This window comes from Euprymna scolopes, chromosome 13 (assembly GCF_053919585.1).
Source record: "Euprymna scolopes isolate OS-2025 chromosome 13, ASM5391958v1, whole genome shotgun sequence".
NCBI classification, from domain to species: Eukaryota; Metazoa; Mollusca; class Cephalopoda; order Sepiida; family Sepiolidae; genus Euprymna; species Euprymna scolopes.
In genome coordinates, this window is record NC_136494.1 from 69,103,674 (window position 1) to 69,131,158 (window position 27,485).

Consider the following 27,485-nt stretch of genomic DNA (forward strand, 5'->3'; position numbering starts at 1 on the left):
TCAAATAAAGGGGTGTTGGTAAAAGAACATTTTTATTTCACTCATGCTGGGATTCCTTCCAAAAGCAACACTGAAAATAAAATAGGTCACTCAGTATCTTTTTCTTTCTCGCTTTCTTTCTGTGATATTGAGTCAGTTGCTAGAGAAGGAGAGAGAGAGAGAGAGAGAGATACTCAGAAGGAAAGGTAGAGATAGAGGAAGGGAGTAGTCAGGAAAAGAAAGAAGTTTTAAAAGAAAAATATTACATACACTTTATTTATTTTTACTTGTTTTTTTTTTTTTTTGTTTGCTATCCATGTATTTCCTAAGTAACACCAAGTAGCACTGCTAGTTTTGTTATAATCCAAACATTTTCAATTTCAGCACTCGATCATCATCAACAATTCCGTCTGAAATCCACACAGTCTCACCAACCCAATCAAGTGTTTCACCCAGGACGTTTGAATGTGTGGTCTCCTTGGATGAGTCGGATCAAAGTGTTATAGACATCCTCTACCATCCGACAGATTTTACCATCACGCCAATTGTTGATAATCCAAAAGTAATGTCTGTTCTTTCCTTTATTTTTTTATTTTTTAATTTGTTTTTTAAAATTATGAAGCATCATCAAAGTTTTGTCATCATCATCATCATCATCATCACCACCATCATCTTGGGTTTAACATCTGTTTTACATGCTAGTATGTGTTTAACTGCTTTTAAAAATTGACTTTTAAACTAACTTATCTCTGGCCAGGTTTTTATTTATCCCTCTTTCTCTCAAGTCCATTCTTAATCTCTTCCTCTTATGTTTTCCTTGGTTTTCCTCTAAAACCTTTAACCTTTACTGTTTCACATGTACTAAACCGAAAACTATTTCAACAAAAAATTCTTTCAACGTGACCACACCATCAAAGTTTCCTGTTTTGCACACATATCCCTATACTGTCCAGATTTAATTTTTGAGATCAATAGTATATATATATATATATATATATATATATATATATATATATATATATATTCTCTCTTTTGTTTTATTTTGCTTCAGTCAAAGTTCTCAGAAATCAAGGGGCCCATGACCTGGAGCTAACACTTGAAGTCTATATGAGATACATAGATATTCGAATGTTCCATTAAAGTTCTTTATCTCTTAAGCACTGAGTTAGTAAAGAAATTAGGAACATAATTTTCCTCTCCCTAATTAACCATTTTTATACATTGTAGTATATCTTTGATGTTGGTCTCATGGTCTTACTGGATTCCAGGACAAGAATTTATCTAGTCTGGTGGAGTATCCAGCTTCGTACTATTACTTGAAGTAATATCACTTGGAGAAGGTGCATCATTCCTTGGAAAAGCTCTGGGGTACCCGTAATGAGTAGATCTTATTTGGGCTGCGAATACTATGTGATTTTGAATATTTGGTCAGCGTTTACTTCTATGGAAAGTATCCTCATGCCAGATTGTTCTGACAAACCCCTTTACAGAGAGATCTTAGACACTCGAGGATAGTGTCTATTAGGCATTGTGTGTGTTGAGATAAGTAAAATTAGCATATTTTCAGTTTCAAAAATTCAAACACAACAAATATTTAGCACATAACTGTTTCTAAAACAATTTGGAATATGTTATTTTGTATTATACTTTAGATAATTCATAATAAAATTACCCCATCAGTTCTCTGTTTGATCTTAATAATCGACCATTGAGCTAATTTTCATAACTGCGGTACTTGGGGTATATGAATACCTGTATTTTGATTTTACCTATATCTATTATAGGTGAATTATTCTATTGTAAATTGTGAATTTAAACTTAAAAAAAAGAGTTCTAACTTTTAATTTGAATGTAATATATAAGATTTTGTTTGAAATCAATAATCAGTATTTTTAGTTTTGTCTTCTTTTTTGTTTAAAGATAACCAAAGTTCTTCCTTTGAAATATGAACCAAAATCTTTGCCTGTTCCAGCTCACTCAGGTAATTAAATGTTCAGTCTTTGTTGCATGTTGAGCATTGCTTTGCTATCTTCAATGTAAATGAACATAGATATATTAAAGAATCCGATTATATATATATAGTCTTTGAAGTTTTTAACATTTGAAACCATACAAAAAATTACTTTTTATCATTCGTTAAAAAAAAACAAAAAAACATCTAGTCAGTAAGTCATTTAATCACCTGCAATCACTGCATCAACTCTCTCGAATTTACTATAATACCAATTTTATTTTTTTATTTTTCAAGGGATCATCAGTTGTTTACCATGAAACACTGTTTCGAGGATTTAAAAACAAAACAGTATATTACATCATGGCTCCCCAGCAGTGTTGATCAAACACCACCACCCTTAATCTTAGGAAGAAGACATGTTACAAAAATTTGATCCAATTTCCTATTCTTAATTGCAATTACTAACCTTTTCATAGTATAAAAATGAATTTCTTACCTGTGCGATTCATCAATTTCCACATTTAAAATGGATACATTTTTTAATTTATCAGTCTTGTATTTATAAGATTTGGATTAATCCATTTATATATATATATATATATATATATATATATATATATATATATATATATATATATACATATATATATATATATATATATATATATATATATATATATATATATATACTAGCATAGAAGGCCATTTCATTAGAAGTCACATGATTTGCTAACGTCACAGGATAAAGTACAATGGTCACATTATTGACTATTATGAAGGATGGTCATTTTCTCATTCATTTCTTAATTAAATTGGTAAGGGATTTATAAAACCGGTCCAAAAGTGACCATATTTACATTTGGATATGTGCAGTTAAAAGAGAGTATTTTTTGCCAGGAAAATAATGTGAAGTTTTATCTTTGTTAAAAATGTATTTAATTACTAATTCACATGTAATGTTAATTTTAAGTTAAAAATGTACCCATTTTAAAATAATTTTTAAATTAGATTTTTTTTTTTACAATTCTTTTATTTTATTTTTATAATGCTGCAAACATTGTGCTAAATTTGTTTTTTTTAATTATATTTTCTTATAAAGATCTAAAACAATTTTTTATTAGAAATTTGACAATTTTAATTTACTCGTTCTTTAGTTTTTAAACTTGTTAAATAAATAATTTTTACATGAGTATGTTTTGTATAATAATGTATCATTTTTAAAAATTATTGTTTTTTTTTAATTATTTATTGTTTTTAAAATTTATCGTTTTAATAATAATTGATCATTTTTTAAAATAACTTATTTTTTAAAATAAATTGTTTTTTTTAAATAAATTGTTTTTAAAATAAATTATCGTTTTTAAAAATAAATTATTGTTTTCAAAAATTATTTACTGTTTTCATCATAATTTATTGCTTTTAAAATTATTTATTGTTTTTAAAATTCTCATTCGATTTTAATTTGTTTATTTACTCTCTAAATTCATAATTTGCAATATTTAATTACATCATTTTACATACATAATTCTTGTTTGTTTTTTGTTTATATTGAATCAAATTCAGTTTCAATATAAATCAAATCATGTTCCCTTTTTCTTTTTTTTAAATCAATTTTTTAAGTAAATAACAGACAAATTTTAGTCTTTAAAATCCATGACACAAATTTTTATTTACTTTTAGTGCAAAAACAATACAAATTTTCCTTTTGAATTAATTCTTGTTTTTATTTTATCAAATAAATTCAGTTTCAGTATAAATCATGTTCTTTATTTTTCTCTTTTTCAATGCATTTTTAAAATGTTTCTAATTAATTTTGTAAAAAGCTACCATTCATTATCAGCAGACTGTTCAACAGATCTACTTTGCTTGTACCTCATGCATGACATCATTTTTTAGTGACCAAACTTGCTTTTTTTTTTTTTAAATGCAATTTTTTTAATTAAATAATAGACAAATTTTTGTCTGCTTTATGGTGGTCATAAATAACATATCTGAACTTTTCCCACACTGTCTTAATGCTAATGATCGAACTTAGTACATAGCCAACTCCAGCACATAGTACCGTGCTTTGGGATAATTGCATCAAGTCATTAAAAGTGCTCTTTTGGTAACCATGCATATAAAGAGCACTTTTTTTTTTAGTTTGTGCAATTACCTCCGGATTTGGCGCAATTACCTCAAACTACGGCATATTTCCTAGGTAGCAAAAAGAGGCTACCAACTCTTGTATGTTCTTGCTTATTTGAAATTCTATATAAGATAAAGTAATGAAATTTGGCATATATATGTAAAAATTGTTGGTGAACCTCATGAAACAATAAGATGGCTCAGCATTTGAATATCTAATATAAGTTTTAACAAACTGACACTAATTAAATTTGTGTTAATACATTTTTCCTTATGACTTTTCAGCATGAAGAAATATCAAAATGATTTGGGTTCTAACTGCTGAAAAACGGATCATTTTACATTAAAATTATATTTTGTTGTTTTCGTTTTACGGCATATCAACCCTTTTCAGGTTATTTAATGCCGAATCCAAAGATTTTGAAGAAACATTTTTTAATAGAATATATTTGGTGTTTTCAAGTTGGTTTCTATTTAACACATAGTTGGGACCCTAACAGGTACTACCATTCTGGGTCAGAGTGGACCTGGGAGCAATGGCAATTAAAGGGTGGCTCCACACTCCCCAAAACCCACTAGCTGGGGCCTCACCACTGGATATAGTTTATGGTCATATCCAGGACCTAAAATTATATTTGAAATTTATCCCATCACTAAATTTAAAATAATTTTTTTACCAATTTTTTTAGGTTGTTCACATGCAATTACCTAAAAAAGTAGAATCTTTTTTTTTTATTGGTGACTAGAAACTCATTTCTGATTAGAATTAAAGTTTTCAAGTTGAGTATTTGAACTCTTTAACCTAAGGAAACAACTGAAATAATCTGAAATGGAAATGACAATTGGAGATCATGTGACAATGGGACAGTCTCCCATTTGGTTGATTCAACCACATACTATTATTATGAAGGTTTGTCTCAGGAGTTTATTTCCTCTTTTCCTCCCTTTTAGTCATTCTATGCGGACTATTTCTGTGACCTGCTTTTTGAGACCACATCTCTACAAATATTTGGTAAATCTACTTTTCATACTTTCTACTTAGGAAACTTTGGGCTCATACTTTAGTGCATTACTTTTAAACATAAATAAATCCTGTTATATTTTATGAGTAAGGTTCTTCTTTGTTTATCTCTCTTGTTTCTGTTCACATGAATAAGAATGTGAAAATTCTTTTAATAATAGATGTTTCTAATCCACAATATAAGGATTGATCCTTTTCTTTTTCAGTGAAGAAAATAGTGTCATTGTCTGAGAAGAGCTTACAAAAACATGTGAATGCTGTTTTGGAATGTCTGCTGAATGTTGAGAAAGGCCCGCCATCAGTGAAGAGATACCACTTTATCAACTACATCGGCACTTTGGCTGGCCATTCAGTAATTGCCAATGTCTTTGTCAGACTTAATCTGCTGAGTCATCTAGCCAAACTGACCAAAGACATGCATAATGTTGACATGTGAGTTTAATATTGTTGAATGTCTTAAAAATATTCAGATAATCTTGAAACTGAACGTCATAAAGTCAATATCAGTAAGAAAGTGCACTTAGCAAGTTCGGTTCTAATACTTTGGAGGCAGTTTTGTTTGTAACACTTTTTGGGGATATTTAGTATTAAACTTTCCATCTATTTTCTTTTTTTAACATTCTGTTTGTTCCTTCGCTATAAAACACTAAATGAAGTTTCCCAGAATCATATGGTATCAAGCTTTTAAAAAACATCAGAAGACAGGTACTCTATGATTCTGGAGGTCCTCAAATTTTATCTCATAAGATTGAATTTAAGACACTAAATTTTGTCATAAGATAAAATTTAAGATATTAACTTCATATTATCTATATATCTACAAAAATCTATAAAAGTGAGAGTACATGTGAGGACAACTCTCAACCTATATACTCAACGAACTTTTGACATACATACTTGAAAATTGGTATATAGGGTATTCAGACATGTGGAAAACTTTTTAATTAGTTTTCATTCAGAAAGAAAGGGCTGTTAAGGAGTCAAAATTGAAAAATTGGTACTTGAGGGGTCATCGGAATTTTATGTTTGTCAACTGTTTCACAACTGCGCATGTGTGAATCATTCACCTGACAGCTTTTTTATGTTAAGATTAAGTAGGTTTGAAAATACTTTTTAAAGATCGCGGCAAGCTGGTGTAATGATTATTGTACATGAGTTACTGTCTTTAGGTTTTGGTTTCGATCTCAGCTCAAGTATATATATATATATATTTTTTTACTTACAAGAAGTGAACTTTTTAGAAAAAAACATAATATTTGCATGCACATGTCTCAGTTTCTTTCCATTTCTTTTACTTCAGTTTTTTTTTTTTTTTTTTTTTTTAAATGAATTTAACGTTATGGTTAACACTGAACAATGCCAGGTACATCTGCTAGTAATTTACATGTGATTAAAACCGGTGAATCTTGCTTACATACATCGTCTATACATAAATCTTTTAGATGGTGGGGAGAAAAAAAAGGGTAAATAACATGAAGTGTGAATGATGAGAGAAGTGATCATAGTGATGTAATAAAATTAAAGAGAGAGAAGAAAGTAAGATAGTGCCTATTATGACATCACAGTATATTCTGGTATTTAATAATTCAAGAGTTTATTCATGTGGAACAAGAAACCCACAAATCTTGTATACACCAATTTGACTGCAATACAAAAGAGAGTATTTGAAAAAAATTGTCTCATCAAACAAATTCTTTAAAACATGTGGCCTAAATACACACACTCACACGCACGTACCGTTCTATGCTTATGCAAACATCAGTCTAGGAAATGATCACTACTGGTTGAGAGATTCCAAACCAGTCATAAAGTCACCCTTGACTTTGTAGGTTAGCATTCTATCTGCAGGCCACTGGTAATTATCACAAGAATTGAGGAAAATCAAGTGCTTATAAGCCAAGACAGTAGGCATACATAGTAGACAATCAGAGAGTATTCAATAACCAGAAGGCAAAATATTGCATTTGTTCTAAAGTTGACCGCTTTTTCTTAATTCTCTAAAAAGGACTCAAACCACTGAATATATATATATATATATATATATGTATATATGATAAAACAGAAACTTAGTCGTTAGATCTCATGTACTTGTGAAAATTATATGAACATTTATAATTTTTCTGATTTTATTTTTTTGAAAAGTGGTCAGGTTAAAATAACTATTAGAAAATAGTTCTTTTTTTTAACTAGCGGGGGTGCCTGGCGTTGACCGGGTGTTTGGGGGAAAAAAAAAAAAAGTGGTAGTACACAAGCAGGCTAGAACCTGCGATGCGAAGGCGGAAAAGAAAGTGAAAGAAAATTTTAAATCTTACCACTATGCTACAACGCGAGAGGAAGTGAAAAGCTGTCAAATTTAGCAACGTCGATCAAAGGCGCAGAAATTGACGTCTGGCTGCAGGCCAGTTAAGCTTCCCGCTTTCTGTCGTTTTATTTGTTTCCCCACGATATTAGGGAAAACCAGCTCCCCATTAAAAGGGGGAGCTCTGGCAGTGTCCAAATGAATAGCAATTGTCTGATATGAAGGGTTTCCCTCACATTGATCGAAGCTAATTTTCTGGACGTCCTGGCCGAAAAGGCCGTCAAACGTGTTAGCTTTGATTAATTTTGCTTTATTGATACAAAAAAGAGAAACAAACATGCGAAAGGATGGAATAGAGGGAATTTTTAAAAAGTCGATCAAAATAAATGTACAGACAACACCCGTTCGCAAATCAGAGATATTATAATCTAGGAAGTATAAGGAAACGTTTAAATAAATGTAACCTTGTCGAGAACTCCGATGAAAAAAGCCTATCATGGACATACAAAAATGCGCGTGGCCATTTTGCCTTTCATATATATAGATCGTAATTTTAAAAATTATTTTTATTTTTTAAGTTTCATGATGTGTTTGTATTATACAGCAATTTAAAAGGTTTTTTTTTTTTTTTTCAGGAAATTAAAATTGTGTCGAGTTGCTGGTCTACTTGCAAATTCTACAACTGTTGTTAATGAAACCACCAACTTATCAGAGGTAATTTACATGAAAATTTTAATTTTTTTATTTAGTTTTCATGTATCATTAAATAGTATTTGTTTATCTAATTTTTTTCTCATTGAATAAGATATTTTGTCTCTGATTTTTTTTTTTTTTTTAACATGCTAACAAACTTACGTAAGTTGAATAAAAACTGTAAGATAGATAAAAACTTTCCATAAGTTGTAAAACTTTTTATTTATATTGTAATGCTGTCTGTATTGAACTTTTGTAACCTTGTGTTGTGTTTTAAACAGGATATGATGTATTTTACAGAAATGTTGATGCTTATGCAGTTTAGCAAAGATATTAAAAAAAAACGAAAATAAAGAAAAATTTCTATCATGCATGTGCCCGTTATGAAATGAAGTTCTCATAAAAGAAATATCACTTAATTTGATCAAGTAGTTTTTTTTTTTAATAGAGGAAAATCAAATTTTAGTTAGATCCCTCAGGACGCAGACATCTTGGCTAATTCAGCTATGAAGAGGGGGACATCAGGAGAAAAAAGTTCATCTAATTCTTGAAGTTTGGCAAAATGCACATGAAGTTCTAATAATTTAAAAAAAAAAAAAAAAAAAAACAGAGAGAAAAGGAATACCTAAAATTATTCAAAACTACGTTTTGGCAAATTTCAAGAATTAGATGGAGTAATCTCTCCTAGCGCCTCCTTAGTAGCTAATTTTGCCAAGATGTTTGCATTAGAAGGGATCTAGCTAAAATTTCATTTTTCTCTATGAAATAAAAAAAAAACGACTTGATTAAATTAAGCGATTTTTCTTCTATGAGAACTTCATTGCATAACAGGCACATATATATGAGGTGAATGCAAAAATAATGTTGTGTTTTTGACGTTCAACTTCAAAAGATCATAACTCCTTTCATAATAAACTTTATTAATCAAAATAAGAACTATTAGAATCGACACATTTTTGCCAAAAGAAATAAGTTTATTTATTATTAGCATAGAAATCCAGAGTTCTCAAAGTGATGAAGTCATTCGGCATAATCTAGGCTTTTAAAACTATTTTTTGCACAGGAAGTTGTCAAGATGCTTGAAAAAGTGATAATCAGTGGGCGAGAGGTCCGGTGAATATGGCGGATGAGGCAGCTTCGTAGCCTAATTCATTCACCTTCTGCAATGTCAGTTGAGCAACATGCTGGCGAGCGTTGTCATGGAGGGGAATTGGTCCCTTCGTATTGACCAATCTTGGGCACATACGTTCGAGCTAGTGGTGCATTTTGTCAGTTTGTCTGCAGTATTTCTCTGCCGTAATTGTTTTGCCGGATTCAAGAAGCTGTGATAGATGAGACCGGGTGCAGACCACCAAACAGTCACCATAACCTTTTTTTGATGCAATTTCGACTCCCGGTTGTTGTAGAGGATCCACTTTTTCATCACACGTCACAATCCGCTCAAGAAATGGTCATTTTTGTTGCGCAGGAGCATAGAAAACACCTCAAAATGACAATTTTTTTTCATTATCGTTCAATTCATGTGGCACTTATTTATCCAACATTTTGGACTTCCCTATTTGCTTTAAATGACAAACGACTGTCTAGTGGTCGACCTTCAGTTCAACAGCAACTTCTCTTGTGGTTTTGCGAGGATCGGCTTCAATTAAGGCTTTCAAATGTTCATTATCAACCACAGTCGGCTGGCCGTGACCGTCTTCATCTTTGAGGCTCTTGTCACCATTGCAAAATTTCTTGGACCACTGTTGATTCCTGGGCCAAATGCGTCATTGATATCACAAGCTGTCTCGGCAGCTTTTCAGCCTAGTTTGAACAGGAACAAGAAAATTGTGCAGATTTGAATTTTGTCCATGCTGTCAAAAAGTCTGCAGAAAAAAAAAAAATGAATGAAGAGATTGAAAACAGTAATAAATAACACAATCTGATAGAGCAAAAAATGTGCTTCAAAATAATATATAACATGGCTATATATATATCAATGAATTAATTCAGAAATCATATATAAAAATAACATATGTGAGAAAACAATATTGTTTTTTCACCAACCTAATAATAGAGATTTTTTTAATATCTTTACTAAACTATATAAGCACTGAAATGTCTGATAATGGCAGTGTATGTTAATGTTAATTGTGTGATTATTTTAATTATACACAGTGAATATATTTACACAATTGTGAAGAGGAGATTGTATTTGTGAGACACGTTTGTATCCATAATCCACTCTTTGTTTGCTTTCCAAAGTGTTCCACATAAAAAGGAATGTAACTCTGATTGTTGCTGCAACTATTATCTAATATATAAAAACAGTTTGTTGGATTATCAAACATAGATCCATATAACATCATATATTATCTAATATATAAAAACAGTTTGTTGGATTATCAAACATAGATCCATATAATATCATATATTATCTAATATATAAAAACAGTTTCTTAGATTATCAAACATAGATCCATATAACATCATATATTATCTAATATATAAAAACAGTTTCTTGGATTATCAAACATAGATCCATCTGACAAATTGATATATGATTCTGACTGCTTGCTTCTTTTTTATCCTCGCAACATTACTCTAAAAAGGTGTAATTCATTTCAGTTTCTTTCGGAAAACACTTATTCTAGCTAGGAAGTTTATTAGACCAGGGTATTTTATATTTCTGCTGTAAACAATACCAACCACTTAGAAAATAGCAAAAAAAAAAAAAAATAATACAAATACTTCTGAGCACTGGTGGGTTGGGATAGCTAGCCATTAATATTTGTGTTCCTTTGATTGTTGGGTTATATTAAGGTTTTTAGTAGTCTTGAATTTATCTAATAATTATTTACTAATTATTACTATTATCAGTATCTATATTAATGCTACACACTTGCACCCTACTATAAACTCGTATTAATACTTAAATACATTCTGCTATCTCCCCTTCATAATTGAAAGCAATGACCAAGAGAAATGGAAAACTAATATGATTAGACTAATTTTAACCTAATTTTAAAAAGGAAGAATTTACAGATAATGAAAATCAAGTTACTTAAATGATCTCAAATATCAAGTTATCTTGTCAGGCTTTCAAAATCAGATTCAAATTACATTTAAACTGATAAATTAAACATTGCTTCTGACCATCCAATTTTCATTTGTACTTCTGTACAATTTATTAAAAAAATTACTTTGTCTAAACAACTGATAATATAAAATATTTTTAAATAATGACCTAAAAATAAAAATCTGGATACTACTGATGAGTATAGAATCTGCTCAATCAATTTCAAACACAGTTGGGTCTATTGCATTTACTTACATTCTAATATTATTAGGAATGGTATGAATTAATTCTCTCAGTTATGTGTAAAGTAGAAACTGATCTTATATATGAAGTAAAGATAATTTTTCCTCCCTATATTTGTGATTAATAGCTCCATAGACAAAGGGTAGCTAAAAAAATCTATCTTCTTAGTTGCATATAGCCAATATTGTTTCATATTGTTCATAAAAACTATTTCATTTTCAATCGATTTTAATATTTAGTCTTGATTAATATTCTATTTTTTTTATTACTGGGAAGTAGAGAGAAGCCGAGGAGTTTTCACCCTTACTGTCTGAAGACCTGATACTACTACCCAAATTATTGTGTACTAATATTATAACAAAAGATTTGTATATTCATTTCTATAAATTAATAAAAATCCTTAACAAATACATGCTGCTTTTTCTTCCCTTCATAATTGAAAGCCATGACCAAGAGAAATGGAAAATAAATACGATTAGACAAATTTTAATCTAATTTTGAATTTACAGAAAATGAAACCAAGTTATTTAAATAATCTAAAATATCAAGTTGTCTTGTCAGGCTTTCAAGATCAGATTCAAATTACATTGAAGCTGACAAATGAAATGTTGCTTCTGACCAGCCAATTTTCGTTTGTACTTCTATACAATTTATTAAAAAAATTACTTAGTCTAATCTAAGCAATTAACATAAAATATTTTTAAATAATCACCTAAAAATAAAAATCTGGATACTACTGATGACTACAAAATCTGCTCAACCAATTTTAAACCTAGTTGGGTCTATTGCATTTACTACATTCTAATATTAGGAACGATATGAGCTATCTTTCTCAGTTGCATATGGCCAATATTGTTTCATATTGTTAAAAAGGACAATTTTTCATTTTCAATCAATTTTAATATTTAGTTATGATCAATATTTTATTTTTTTATTAATTAGAACTAAAGGGAGACTGATGTGTTTTCACCCTCACTGTCAGATGAACTGATACTGCTACCCAAGTCACTGTGTACAAATTTTATAAGAAAGATTTGTATATTCACTGGTAGAAAAGAGGGAAATTAAATTGCTATTCGTTGCTTTCACTTTTCTTCTCTCCTTTCATTTGACTAGTATGAGAAAAGAGTAGATAAAAAGAATGCAGGTCTTTTGGTTTTAATTAACATTCAGTTGAGATTATTAATCTATAACCAAAGTAGGCTAGTAATTTTTTTGGAAGTAACAAGTCTGTAAAGAAGTTATTTGTTTTTTGGGTTTTTTTACTGAAAAATTAAACCCACTGATTAAAAATATCCACCAAAAATTAAAGATTTATCTAATCTTCAAATGAGACTTTTATCCAAACAATTATTTCATTTGGTTGTATTTATTTTTATTATTCCAGTTTTGAATATGTGAAGAGATAACAATGTGTTTTTTTTTTCGACAGCCTATCACTATTTTTAGTGAACTACTTCGGGATAATCTCAAGAATGTGAAACTTCGACAAGGATTTCTTTCAACTGTAGGAGAACTACTTTATTTAATTGCAAATCAGGTTAGTATTTACTCCATAATATTTTATTAGTATTTTTTATGATTCAATCTGGTCACCTATTTTTAGTCATTTAAAATTTAATGATACTTTTTTGATTGGTGGCCTACTCCAATAAGAAATTGATTTATTTGGTTTTATTTTTCAGATTTCATGATTGTTGTAGATCCAATTTATATGACAAGATTTTTTTTTCCTTTTTCTTGCTATAATTACCATTCCATCATAGATTTTTTTTTCTTCTAATCGTAATCCTAACCTTGATTTAACTCTGTTGAGCAAGGTTCAAAAGCAGTTAGCTCATCATTTTAGTTTTTAATTCATTATGTTTTAAAAACATTCTTTATACAGCTATCTTAAAATATTTTTAAATAACCACCTAAAAATAAAAATTAGCAAGTATAACTTATTGGTCCCCTGATTTATTGGAAAAGGACCTATGTTTTCAGTGGCGTCTATGTGTTCGTTATTCCAGACAATTGCCAGATAACCGTCCATTAGTTTTTCCTGAAATTTTGCCACAAATTGTATTTCATTAAATAGATGGGCATAGTAAAAATAAGTTTTTTGCAAAAATTCCCATTGTATCCTCAGGGGCTCAAAAGAGGTAAAAAATGCCCCAAAATGGCCAAAAATGACACGTTTTGCTCCATAACTTTTGATCAATCCATTAGATTTTTCTGAAATTTGGCCAAAATGTGGACCCCATTATTCTTAATATAAATCCGATATATGTGACCCTGACAAAATTCTGGTTTGCGTCCCGGGCACTTTTAGTGGCTTTTTTTTCATATCTCAACAAAAACTTGATATGTCTAACTATATAGTGGTTTTTCATGGTGGTCAGCTCAAATATACATGTGTTAAGGCCTGAAACTCCACCATTATCAATTTACACTATGATTCGGTGTCCCTAGGGGCTTAAAAGAGGTAAAAAATTACACTTTTTGCCCCATAGCATTTGATCCATCCATTAGATTTTCCTGAAACTAGGCCAAAATGTGGAGGCCATTGTTCTTAATATAAATTCAGTATGGATGACCCTGGCAAAATTCTGGTTTGCACCTCTCTTGGACTTTTAGGGCTAAAAAAATATGCCTTTTTGGAGCTCTTTTTTTCATATTACTCAAAAATTTGATATGTATGTAGTTTTCCATGGTGCTGAATTCAAATATACATGTCTGAAGGTGTGAAACTGCACTGTTTGTCCATTTTCACTGAGATTCAGCATTCCTAGGAGCTCAAAAGGGGTCACAAATGCCCCCAAATTGCAAAAAATAACACTTTTTACCCCATAACTTTTGCCCGATCCCTTAGATTTTTCTGAAACTTGGTGGAAATATAAAGTCAACATTAGCCCTTCACACTTCTCACATTCATCATTTATTCACTATTTTTTGTGGCATCATCTCACATGCAGCATCAAAGGGGGACCACGCATGCACGGCTTGTTTTAAATTGAAGAATATAGTAGGCATTGTCTATCTCAAGTTTAAAAATTTGAAAACAAATGACAATTAAAAAGTAGAATAATTTTACTACATTCTAGGTAATGTCGGTTAGACACAGCCAGTTTATATTTAAAATTTAATTTTTGCTTTTTATTTTAGAATACTGTTTATAACACAGTGTCATAATGTTTTAAGTTTGTTTCAGATTTTGATATGACTTTTGTAATTTGTTATAAAAAAATTTATTTTGTTGAATAGGAACAGCAGAAAAATGAAAGTGTTGATAATTGGTCAGTGCCTTCAATGACGTACACCATTATTGGAAAATGTTGCCGAGAAGAGGTAAGGAGTAAATCAGAAACCATTTCTTTCATTCTTTTGATTGTTTTCTGAATTAGTGACATGATTGAATTATGTTGGATTATGAAATATTAGGATTATTTTTATTGCCGGAATTCCATTTTTTTTTTTTTTTTTTTTTTTTTTTTTTTTTTGTAATTCACAAAAATGTTGATTTCTGATTAAATCTGTTTTTCTTTTTTAAATAAGAAAAAGCTGATTTTTGTCTTAATTTTGTTTCTCTTTCTTTTTCATTTGCACTTTATCTTTTTTGCTTTTTATCCTGCTTTTCTTTCTTCCTTGTTTTTGGGGCATATTTCTCTCTGGAAATTTTAGTTTAACCATATTTTTCAAACAATTCAGGCTAGAAGATTTTTGTTTTATTAAAGAATAACTTCCTGCTTCTTTCCTTCTCACACATGCACACATGGCTTCTTTCTCTTAATTTTTTTCTTTTCGTTTTTTTTTTGTAAATTGGAGCATGCTTCCATCCACTCAACTTGAGAGAGAGGGTGATTCATCTCAATTTCCGATTTTTTTTTTTAACTATTAGACACTCACATCCCTGGTGTTGACTTCTGAAGATAATGAGCAGAACTGTAATTTTGTTTGCATTGTAAAGAGTTAACATAAAATATTGAATATGTGTCTGCTGTATGGAAGTGAGAGTTGGTTGAAGACATGTGTTGCATGGAGAGAAATGATATGTGAATAGTACAATGGATGTGTAATGTCAGTTTTATAGACAAGTTTAGATCTAATGACCTCAGAGGTAAATTAAATCTGAAAAGTATAGAGAAATGTGTACAGAACAGTAGACTTTGTTGGAATGGTCATGTTGAAAGAATCTTGTATTATGTGAGATAAAAGGCTCACTTGAAAGAATGTCAAGAAAAACATGGTGGGAAATGATAAGGATATACTTGAGAGAAAAAAGGATTTTTTAAAAGTTACTTTTAGTAATTTATGCTATTGTGCTTTCAAGTTCAATAACTAATTGATTAATCTAATAGATAAACTAAAGACCTGGATTGAGGTCACATTATTTGCACTACAGCGAGTATTGGAATCAAAGAACTAAATTCAGACAAAGACAATGAGCGCACGATCAGTCTGTGCACTGAATGTATACCAACATAAGTCACAATATGAATTGACTTGCTGCGAAAGATAACCATTCAAAATATGTAAATCACATAAATCGTTTAAATTCTATTCTAACTGAAATCAAAATAATTTCTGATCTTGGAAATTTTTGAGTTTTAAATATTTCTCTTTTTTCTTATTAATTTTTATTTTAAGAAGATTCTTTATATTATTATTATTTATTATATGGCACAATCACGTTGACACACCGGTTCTCACCAGATCACCAAAGTTAAGCAACATTGAGCCTGGCCAGTACCAGATGGGTGACCATTTGGAAAGGCGAGGTGCTGTATATACCGTGAGGTAAAATACCAGGTTGATAAACTGGCGTGGCCTATTCTTCTCTTGAAGGTAAATGGGACTCTCTTAAGCTGTGGTAGGCACCCTGTCTAGTGATAGCGTCACAGTAAAAAATACCCTTGATAGCCCTGGCGAAGCATCAAGTATTCAGCTACCGACAAGATTTGAATTACTCTACAAACTCGTGTAGTGAGTTCAATCTTGGCTACGGTCACGCTGGAGGAATGGATGGATTTTTCTGAACTTTTAAGATGAAGATTGATAATTTGTACTTGGTGTAATGGATAAATCACTAGATCAAATTCAGTTCTAAGTGACGCTCTTTTGGAGGTTGAAAGTTCAATTCCCAGTGTGGGGGTTACTTAGATTACAAATGCATATTACTTAAGACTTCTACCTTGTCATGGCTGATAGAATGAAAGCATGCTACGTCCATTCAAAATTCTGTACAGATTCCTAAGTTTGACCAGATACGCCTGAAGAAAGTTGAAGGTTGCATCAGCCAAAACGTTGTGAGAATGACGCTCAAGATGAAGATAGTAGTCAGACTAATCCAAATAATACAAATAATCTTGATGTGTTTTTATTTTTTGTACATCTTAAGCAGATATTTTTTTCTTGACTGCTTATAATGCTATATTATGTTGTCTATTTTTTCAGGATATGATTGTTTGTCACACGGCAGCTAAAGTTATCGAGAATGTCACCGCAACACAAGGCTCACATGCAAAGGTTTGATTTCATCATTATTATCACTTTTTATTAATGTTATTAATTACTAGATTATCTGTGACTTGTTGTGTAAGCATTTATTAAATACTAGCGAGGGGTACCCGGCGTTGCCCAGGTGTTTGTAAGTGTGTGTGAAAAAAACAGGTGCCCATGAAAAAAAAAGCCTTGACGACGCACAGTTGGAAAATAGTAAAGTGTGAAAAAATACAAGTGCGCGTTTTTGATTGACGTGACGGCGATAGCTATTCAGCAGTTAGCATTTTGTGCGGGACAGTTTTTAATGAGGTCAATAAATCGGTTTGTTTGTTTTTAAAAACCCGCTCCCTCGTCTCGAAATGAAAGCTACCGTCTGATATGACGAAGTCGACATTAACCAAACGTTACTTCACGCTCTAGAGACCACTGGCTCTGGACCTGTGATTAGAGTTGAGTTTCGCTTTTTGTTTATACCGAAAACTGAATGTAACGCGTGCCAATGCGGGAAATGTGGAATAATTAACGTTTGAAAGTCAATAAAATTAAAGACAGGCGAGCTCCGTGGTTAACTGTGAGATATTACAATTTATAGATGATATAAAAAGTTTTAAGAAGTTGTGAAGCGAGCGAGCGCTTCTTTGAAAGAAGCCTTTTGTGGACATCGAGGAAAAGCGTACATACATACATACATACATACATACATACATACATACATTTTCGCTTTTATATTTATAGATGTTAGTAAATATTGGAAAATTCTAAGTTGGTGTGATCTATATAATAAGAGTGTAAGGATGTGTATTTTTATGTCATCCCTTTTTCAAGTAAATGTATTTGAAGAAATACAATGCAAAACATAATAAATGTAATTTTCAAAATTGTGAAGCTATCGCTACAAGGCTGGACGACCGTTTCAAATAATGTTTTATTAATGTGATATCAACATAAATTTTCTTTGCTTTCATTCATAATAAATGTTTATTTTAGGTCTAGATTTGATAGATGCAATCTTTTATTGTTCGATGTTTCAATTTAAATGCATTGAATTTATTGTATTCTGTATTCAGACTCTTCATTTCTTTTTATTTGATGATAATTTGTTGTTTTTTTTATATATATTCTTCCCTCTTTCTCTTTGCATATCTCTCTCCTTTTTCTTTCTCTTACTCTTTCTCTCTTTCCTCATTCCTCTTTCTCTATCTCCTTTTCCTTTTCTCTGTTTCTATTTTCTCTTTCACCCTTTTCTCTTTTTATCTTTCATTTACTTTCTCTTTCTTTTCTCTCTTTCTTCTGTCTTTCTCTCTCTCTGTTCTGTCTTTCTCTCCTCTTTCTTTTACATTCTCACTCCCCCCTTTTCTTTCTCTTTCTCTCTCTCCTCTCTCACCCCTTTCTCTCTCTCTCTCTTCTCTTGCTTTCTCTCCCTCTCATCTTTCTCTCTGATTTTAAAAATGCAACAAGGTAAATTTATGTTCTATTATTTTGAAGGTAATAGTAATACCTTCAATAAAAATTTAGTTCTATGTGCAATGATCTATGTTGTTGAATTGTTTTATAGCCAACAGCCAATCCATTTGCTATATAATGTTTACACTGTTTTTTCATTCATTTCTCAGAAATTTGCAACCAACGATATTGGCCAGTGTCTGTGGTATCTCTACAAACACACAACAGCAGATTCTCTACAGATAACAACATTACTGGTAACTTTACATGCAATGATGTTTTTTCGTTGTTAAACGTTTCTATCATATATTCATTGCTATCAACTGTTACTTTTTTTTTGATGTCATATGAAACTTGGAAACAAATGTAATTTTCAGATGATTAACTTTTGTTCTAATTATGTCACAAATTTTTTAAAAACGAAAAATGATCTCTATATTTAAATGTTTGATATTAAAAAGAAAACTTATATTATTGCATATACAAATTGGTAAAGACTAGCAAGGCTACTTGGCATTGCCCGGAGGAAATTTAGGGCAAAATAGTAGAGTTAAAAAAAATGGCATGTGTACTATCTTATTTTTAAAACTTCTCTCTGTCTCTCTCTCTCTCTCCACATCTTCAGTCATGTTATTTTGTTGAACACACTTCTCTCTTTAACTACCTTCTCTCTTTCTCTTGCAACTGATTTAATATAATAGAAAGAAAAAAGAAAGCTAGTTTATTGTTTAACCTAGTTTCAGTGTTGTTTTTTAAACAAATGCAAATATAAATTAAATAAAAATGCACTAATTTGGACACTGGTATTTTTTTTTTTTTTTTCATAACTAGATTAAGGTGAAGGTGTCTAGGTGGTTAATGACTAATGCTATGACAACTGCATATTCTTTTCATGGTTTTGACTCTTGAGTATATATCCGACACAGTTAATCAACTGAGAACCACATCACTCTATATAAAAGCATATAAGATATCAATGGGTACACACTAGAGAGTCAAAACAATGAAAAGAATATGCTGTTGTCCTAGCCCTATTAATGACACAGACTGAAAATCTGGGTGTGCCAAGTTCAAGTCCAATTCATGCCATCAAAAACCTTCTGTCTAACCTCTTGAAGGGGAAGTAAATAAAATAACTAGATTGGGATCACATTGAATCCAATTATGTAAGGTTTTTAAGTATATTGTTTTTGTAAAGATAAAACTCAATCAAAATGATCCGCGATTCATTAATATTTGCTAAAATGACAGACTGACTTATCTCCCTTGATTTACAGGTACTTCTGCTCTTATCAATAGCAGATTATCAAGATATAATAAAAGTGATTTTTATTTTTAATTAAAATTCTATTCAATAATTTTTCCTAATTTTGGGTGAGGATACTTATTTTTACCCAAGACATAAGTCTATTGAAAGTTTTTATTTGGAATGCCTTTTTCATATATGTGCCCCATAGTGTATAAGAACCAACATTTTTATTTATGTCACACTACTGATTATCCATATATTTTTGTCTTTTCTGTCTATGATATTGGTGTAGTCAGAGATAGAGGTATGGTGATCAAGAACAATGAATGAATAAAGAGAGATGTGACTGAGTATATAGAGAGTGAGAAAATGAAAGAGAGGAGGGTTAAACCTTTTCTAAACACTATTATCCTCATCCCTGACACCGGGCAACACTAGGTAATCCTTATAGTGTAAAAATTAAAGAAGCAAAAAAGGATTTTAATAACAACACAATTTTATTCTTTTTCAGGCATTGTGTCGCATCACTAAGCTGTCTGTTGTTGTGATTCAAAATATTTTTGATTCAGTCGGGTTAGTAGGTTTACTTGAAACCTTTTCGACCGGCATCAACAGAATCCAACAAGCAGTCATCACAATGTTTGGGGCCCTTCTTGCGACAGGGCATTCCATCCCTCGCTTTTTGCAGGATAAAGTAAGTGTGTTTTTTTTTTGGGGGGGGGGAAATGGAATAGTCTAGTTTGGCCGTCGGCAACCTTTTGAACGTCATGGACCACTAACTTTTTTCATTTGTACACATCACGAAAATGAATTTAGAAAAAGATGCTAATATGATTTTGTCATTATAATCAGAAATTTTTTTATTTTATTTAAACAAAAGGTGTCCATTAACAAGTTTTTTCTTTTTTTTATAACACCAGCAATAATCATAAAGTTCATTATTTGCTTTAGACATGAAGTCTGAATTGTTGTATCCAATTTTGTCATAATCTGTTCGGCTTATCCTAGGCTAGACACACACCAAAATATCAGTCACTTTGTAGTTTGATTTTACTTAGATGATCCTAAATTTGCTTTAAAAGGATTTTACTTTTTTTAAAAATTCGACATTTATAGATATTTAAAAATAAAAAATAAAAAAAAAATTGTTAATATATAATGCATGCATGAAAGGTAACTAAGCTATGGTGTATTTATTTAAATAATACAAACTGAAGTTTTTTGAAGTATTACACACTTTTAGTGTTTTAGTATTTGCTCATGTTTGTTTGAAATCAGTTTGCGGATTTTTGGTTTCAATTGTGTCACTGCAAGATGGACTGTCGTATTTCTTTCAAGTTAAGAACAGTATAAGGTTTTGATGTAGCAGATGAAAATGTTTTTACACATAGAAGGCCTATGATAAAAATAGACCTTTGAGGTTGCAAAAATGATTATTGGACCTATTTCAATTGCATGCCCTTGATAGTGTATTTTTAACCTCTGTTTTATTTCAAAAGTATATCAGCTCTTGAACATATATACCATCCGTAATGCGTTACTTATGATTTTTTAATCTAAAGATACGTTAAAATTGAAATACTGTTTTAATTCTCCTGTAGACCATGTAAAACATTACATGGTGCCTAGTGGTTCGTGGATCACTGATTGGCTACCATTGGTCTAATTGTCTGTGTGTTGTATAGACTTGAACAATCTTTTATTTTGTTTAAGAATAGTTATTGTAAACTACCTTCGTTCAGAGAGTGTATAAATTCATAAATATAGTGAAATTCTTGTTAATTTCAACTTGTGACATCTTGTTTATTTATTTATTCATTTTTTTTTAAGGTATTTTTATACATTTTAAATATAAACAAAATCTTGTTCTCTTTATAATTGTACAGTTGTTTCTTTTATAACCTTAATAGTGTTTATTTTTTCCCAGGCTACTTCAAGTTAGGTGACTACTTTTTGCTTATGTGTATAATATTTTTTTATGAGAAAAATATTGGTCTTTTTCTAAGTTATTCCATAATTAATTTAACTTAACCAATTAATATTGCACCAGTAAAATACCCCATTGTGTCACAGTGTAATAAATAAATGACACCATAATTAATAATTAACTGAATTAAATGTTACAGAAAAATCCTATTTTTAAAAAAGTTTAGGAAGGACAAGTGTATAACAGCTTTACGAAAAAAAACAAAAAAAAACAATTATTTTGTATTAGATTTGCTTTGCCATTAAAAGAAAGAAAAAAGCTAAAAAGTATTTAAAGGATTTAAATTTCAACATTTTATAAGATGTCCTACTAATTTTATTGGAAAACCGATTTTTTTTTAAATGACATCTCTTCATTTAAGTGTCTTTGCAAACATATAAATATTTTCTTACAAGAATTTAATTAAAAAAAAAAAGTGTGCATGAGGTGCAATAATTGAGTAGAACAAAATTAAAATTAAAAAGACACTAGGACAATATCAAGTAGACATAAATAAGTATTATACTGACAGAGCATGAAGGATTTCTCCTCCACTGACTGAGGGCCGAAAAAGTGAAATGTAGCAGTGCTACACTGTGATCTTGGCCTGAAAGAAGCTTCATATTAACCAACATTTTTCATACATTAAAAACGAGGGCAAAAGTTATAGCCCTTTGACTTAGAATGAGTGTTAATATGTTCAACTTTGTGTTCATTTTTGCATTAAATACTAATCTTTATTAATCCTTAACTGTACATTGAATGGCTACCATAATATCTAGTTCAGTACACTTTATCAGAACAAAGGTCCATACAAAATTTCAGTCAGATCAGCCTGGTAGGTTTCTGAGAAAAAGTAAGAGAAAATGTTGTATTGTTGTGACTGGTCCTGTTAATCCCTATTAATACCTGAGACTGTGCATCAAATGAATATCATAATACTCTGTTCACTGCACCTTATTATAACAAAGGTACATACAAAATTTCATCCATATCGACTCAGTAGTTTCGAAGAAAAAGTGGAATGGACAGACACAGACGAACAGACAGATTGAGAGAAATATAATATAGATTCATCAATGATGGTATTTTAAAAATGAGAATATTATGGCTTGAACATGTTTCCTGGCTATATCAATAAAGCATACAAAGAAAAGTTAATTGATAAAAAGAGCAGGTGGATGACCACGAAAGAGATGGGTCAACCAGATAAGGGTTGAGAGTGGCATGTTATTAGAAGTTACGTTGTTAGATGTTATGTTAAAGACTGGACCAAGATTGCAACGCGTGGTAGGATTTTGTTCTCAAGCATATATTGGAGCTTGTTGGAGTAAGCATTTAAGTCCTTATTTACTTACCTCTCTATGAATGCACAGTTAGACACAAGGTCGGTCGCATATTTTATGTTTGGATGTACAATACTGTAAAATGGAGAACTTTGCATGGGACAAAAATAAAAATTGCTTCAGTCAAAAAGGATATTTCATCCTTTGACGGATGCAACAATATCTTGATTAAAAACAATATATTGATTAAAAACAATATCTTGATTAAAAACAAAACACAAAACAAAAAACAAGTGTGTTTGACTTCCCCAACACATTCTAAAAAATTTGATTGCCCACTCTTTTCTGGTTTGTTAAGAACCACAAACAAGCAGATTAACTTTTTAGTTCGTCTAGTGGTTCCCATCAATTAGCTGTTTTTACATCTCATTGTAATACAGCTATTCTGAGTAGCTTCTTTCCAAGAACTACAGACTTGTGGATCTCTCTTCTGTTGACTGTTTTCCTCCCACCTATAGCCTTTTCAACACTAAGGTCAATAGGCATCTACTGTTTTTACGATAATTATTTTTCATTCTTTTAGCTCCTTACATCAAGTGGCTTTATGCCTTGTCTAGAGCAATTTCCATTAAAACAAAAGTCAGACTTAAGTGGGAGGAAATGCAATGAGATCCTAATCAAAAAAGATTCAACACCTTTAAATCATCTCAGATGCATTGACTACAACAGTATTTTCATTCTGGTCAGGAACACAAGAAACACCATTTGTGTGTTTATCTCTCTGGCTTTCCCATTTTACATACAGTACATTTATCAGTTAAAGGTCGCCTGGATTGATGCAAACTATCATCTCATTTACCCCCTACTTTGATCGCAGCCTGAAAATGAATGAGTGATGACCTGATTTGATATTGATCAATCAGACTAAACTGAACGTCTTCTAATGATGCTACAATCTTATATTGTTTTTGTTTTGTTTTTTTTCAAACTTTTTGACAGTTGTTATAAGATTTCCAGAAGAAATGAACTTACCCATGTTACATTTAAACATCTAAGACAGTGATTTGTGGCAGTTATAGCCTCAGAATCATGACATGTACTTCTGTTACATACTTTCGTTCATATACTTTTTGTTAATTACATCGTTGCATGTCTTGATTATTATCGGCCTTCAAGGCCATAACAAAAATAGAATATCGGTTGAACTCATTAATAAAATAACCAATGTAAAATCACTATTTTGTATTTCCAGAATTTTGTTACACAAATTATTCACCTTCTTGATCACACCTCGGATGTGATCAGAGCCAAAACTTTCCTAGTCATCAGTCAGCTAATAAAATGTAGCCATAAAATGCTACTTCCTTGTTGCCAGTCAAGGTGAGATTCTTTTTTCTGAATTGCATTTCGTAGAAGGTTTATCTATTTGCTGAACTTAATATTTCATTTTCATTTATTTTATTCAGACCAGCTTCACTTAGATGAGACAGACTTTGGGTGACACCACTTTAACCTTCACCTTGGTACGTTCACGCGGTTTTAGCAACCAAGAGTGTGTTTTTTATATATTTACACAATTTTGATTAATCTTTATGTTGATACTTTTATTTAAAAAAAAATAAATAAAAACAATAATAATAATTTCTTTAATAAAACTATTTACACCAAAATTTGGATTGATATTTTTCCCATGTTTTAAACAAATATCACATTTAAAATTGTCACTGGCAAGTAGTTATTTACAAGTAATATATTTATATATTTACAAAACAAAAACAACGGTGTAATAATTGAAAATTTAGAACCTTTTAAATAAAACTATTTAAACCAAAGTTTTTAAGGGAAAAAAATGAAATGTAATAAGTCTTCAGATATACCTCTCCACCGTACTGTATACCGATACTCTATGGCTGATTGGGATAGCTTCCGTACATTCATATCTGATCTACCTCTGCATTCCATGTTTAAAAAGGATGTATCCTCTATAGTATCAGACCTTACCGAATGGTTAATTGTAGGCATAGACCGATTCATACCATCCAAAAAATTCCAACAAAAACCTAACAGCCAGCCATGGTTCTCCCCAGAATATGCCGCTGCCATTGCGCACAGAAATCACTTTTTCCATAGCTACCAACGTAATAGATGTACTGAGACTAAAGCTACCTTCAGGACGGCCAGCAACCACTGTAAAAGAGTAATAAAAAATGCAAGAGAGCTATATGCTCAGTCCGTCAAATCCAAAGTAGCTGAGCAGCGGCTTGGTTCCCACCAGTTTTGGCAAATAGCAAACAGGATCCTGAACAGAAGCGTGCGTTCCATCCCAACCATCATCAATGGACCTGAGGTCATCTCATCAGCATCAGACAAGGCCAAACTATTCGCCAAGAACTTTGCAGCTAACTCTACCCTCTGCGACGAAGGACATCAACTCCCCGTATTTCCTCCTACAACAGACAACACCCTATCCACATACAAATATCTGTGCACGAGGTCGCCAAACTAATCAAGAACCTTGATTCCAGTAAAGCAACTGGCCCAGACACCATTCCAATTATAGTGTTGAAAAAGCTTCGACCAGAACTTGCCTCCATACTTACAAAACTGTTTAAGCGTTGCCTTAAGGAGAAGTGCTTTCCAACACCCTGGAAAACCTCGTCAGTATGCCCTGTATTTAAGAACTCAGGTGATAAATCATCCCCCTCTCAGTACAGATCAATAAGTCTCTTGTGTGTTATGAGTAAGTTACTGGAATCAATATTAAATAAAGAAGTAGTCAACCACCTCAGCAGAAATAACCTCCTTAGTGACATGCAATATGGTTTCTGTTCTGCTAGATCTACAGCTGATGTGCTAACAGTTATATCCCATAGGATTAGTGAATCTCTCGGCAAAAGCTTCCTTTCTAGGGAAATTGCTCTTGACATCAAAGGCCTTCGATAAGGTATGGCATAAGGGCCTACTTCACAAGATTTCCAGCTACGGTATAACTAGAAATGTTTTCTCAATAATTAAATCATTTCTCTCTGATAGGTTCATAAGAGTATTGGTTGATGGGCAGAAATCTGAGGCGCACAGTATTAATGCCGGAGTCCCCCAGGGGGCCATCCTGTGCCCAACTCTCTTCCTGATCTACATCAATGATCTCTCAAAACACATACTAAATTCATTCGTTGACATCTATGCTGATGACACGACCATCTACAGCAACACATCAAAGGCCGTAAATGACAAAGTTCTCTCTGATTCCCTCTCCTCTGATCTTGAGCGCGTCGTTCAGTGGGGGAAGAGATGGCTGGTTACTTTTAATGCATCTAAAATCAAGCTCCTAACTTTACATCATCAACACTCTGTTCCTCATCTAGCATCAATTGAAATGGATGGCTCTCATCTTGGGGAGGCTTCATGTTTTGACAAGCTCCTGGGCTTGACCTTTACTCCTGATCTGAAATGGAACACGTATATAAAGTCTGTTGCCCGGGCCGCTGGGAAAACAGTAGGATCCTTCTACCGCTCCAGAAGGTATCTCACTACTGATGCAATTCTCTATCTCTATAAAAGCCAAGTACGTCCAAGGATGGAGTACTGCTGCCATATCTGAGCTGGAGTTTCAAAAAACAACCTATCTTGCCTTGACAAAGTACAAAATAGACTTCGTGGCTTAGTGGGGGATGCTCTCTTCTCTTCCCTGCAACCTCTCTCTCACAGAAGAGATGTTGCGAGCCTGTCTTTGTTTTATCGTTATTTCCATGGCAAATGCTCGTCTGAGCTCGAATCTCTGGTCCTCCCTCGCCAATCCTTCATGATAAACACCCGTCTAGCTAAAACCACTGTCAGTAATTTCCCCCACTCTTTATCTGTGCCTAAATCAAAATGTAGATTCCATGAACATAGCTTTTTTCTGAGAAGTGCACGCCTGTGGAATTCTCTTCTGTTTGCCTGTTTCCCATCTGACTACAACTTGGACGTCTTCAAGTCCAACATAAACAAATTCCTGATTAATCGACCCCTTAAGTAAGACGCTTTATCAAATCTCCAATACCAACTATTACTACGATATTATCCCATCGATTATTGTACACAAAATAACCCTTATCCCCGAGTGGCTTATGGGCCTTGATAAGTGGTGATACCCATGTAAAAAATAAAATAAAATAAAACTTGTTTGGCTGTTCGCGAACGTTTCATTGGATTTTCGCAATCAAGATTCATTTTTTTTATGTAAAGTCCTTTTTTCTGTGTGTGTTTTTAATACAAATCAATATTTACTTAGTTATTCTTTAAAACATTAACTTTAGTGACAATACCAGTTAAACTTTTAAATTTACGAATGGATTTTAGTGACAAAGAGTGCATTTATATATTTACAAGATGTTTTAATTTTCAGGTGGATTTTTGTGAATTGATATTTTTGTTAAAAATATAATAATAAAAACGAGTTCTATTATTTATTTGCAACCAAGATTTTTTTTTTTGTGGAGAGTGCATTTATTTGCAAATTTTTAAAATAAAACTATTTAAACCAAAATTTTGGATTGATATTTTTACCTTGGTTCAAATAGTTTTCTTATAAAATTTTGTAAATGAACACAATCTCCATAAAAAAACAAAAAAAAACAATTAAATTATTCACGACCAGGATTGATTTTTATGTAGAGTGCATTTATGTATTTACAAAACAAA

At 31.5% G+C, this 27,485-nt stretch overlaps 1 protein-coding gene across 2 annotated transcripts in view; it reads left to right on the plus strand.

The window, feature by feature from the left end:
• Positions 1 to 27,485, plus strand: part of LOC145292060 (serine/threonine-protein kinase ULK4-like) — a 125,082-nt gene that overhangs the window by 54,647 nt on the left and 42,950 nt on the right. For both annotated transcript variants that reach the window (XM_080138108.1, XM_080138107.1), the window contains 10 exons: positions 364 to 541; positions 1,900 to 1,960; positions 5,288 to 5,513; positions 8,016 to 8,094; positions 12,807 to 12,914; positions 14,621 to 14,704; positions 16,811 to 16,882; positions 18,472 to 18,558; positions 20,062 to 20,244; positions 24,055 to 24,182. In XM_080138108.1, coding sequence (XP_079994234.1) covers positions 364 to 541; positions 1,900 to 1,960; positions 5,288 to 5,513; positions 8,016 to 8,094; positions 12,807 to 12,914; positions 14,621 to 14,704; positions 16,811 to 16,882; positions 18,472 to 18,558; positions 20,062 to 20,244; positions 24,055 to 24,182 — 1,206 coding nt within the window. The remainder of the gene's footprint in view (positions 1 to 363; positions 542 to 1,899; positions 1,961 to 5,287; positions 5,514 to 8,015; positions 8,095 to 12,806; positions 12,915 to 14,620; positions 14,705 to 16,810; positions 16,883 to 18,471; positions 18,559 to 20,061; positions 20,245 to 24,054; positions 24,183 to 27,485) is intronic.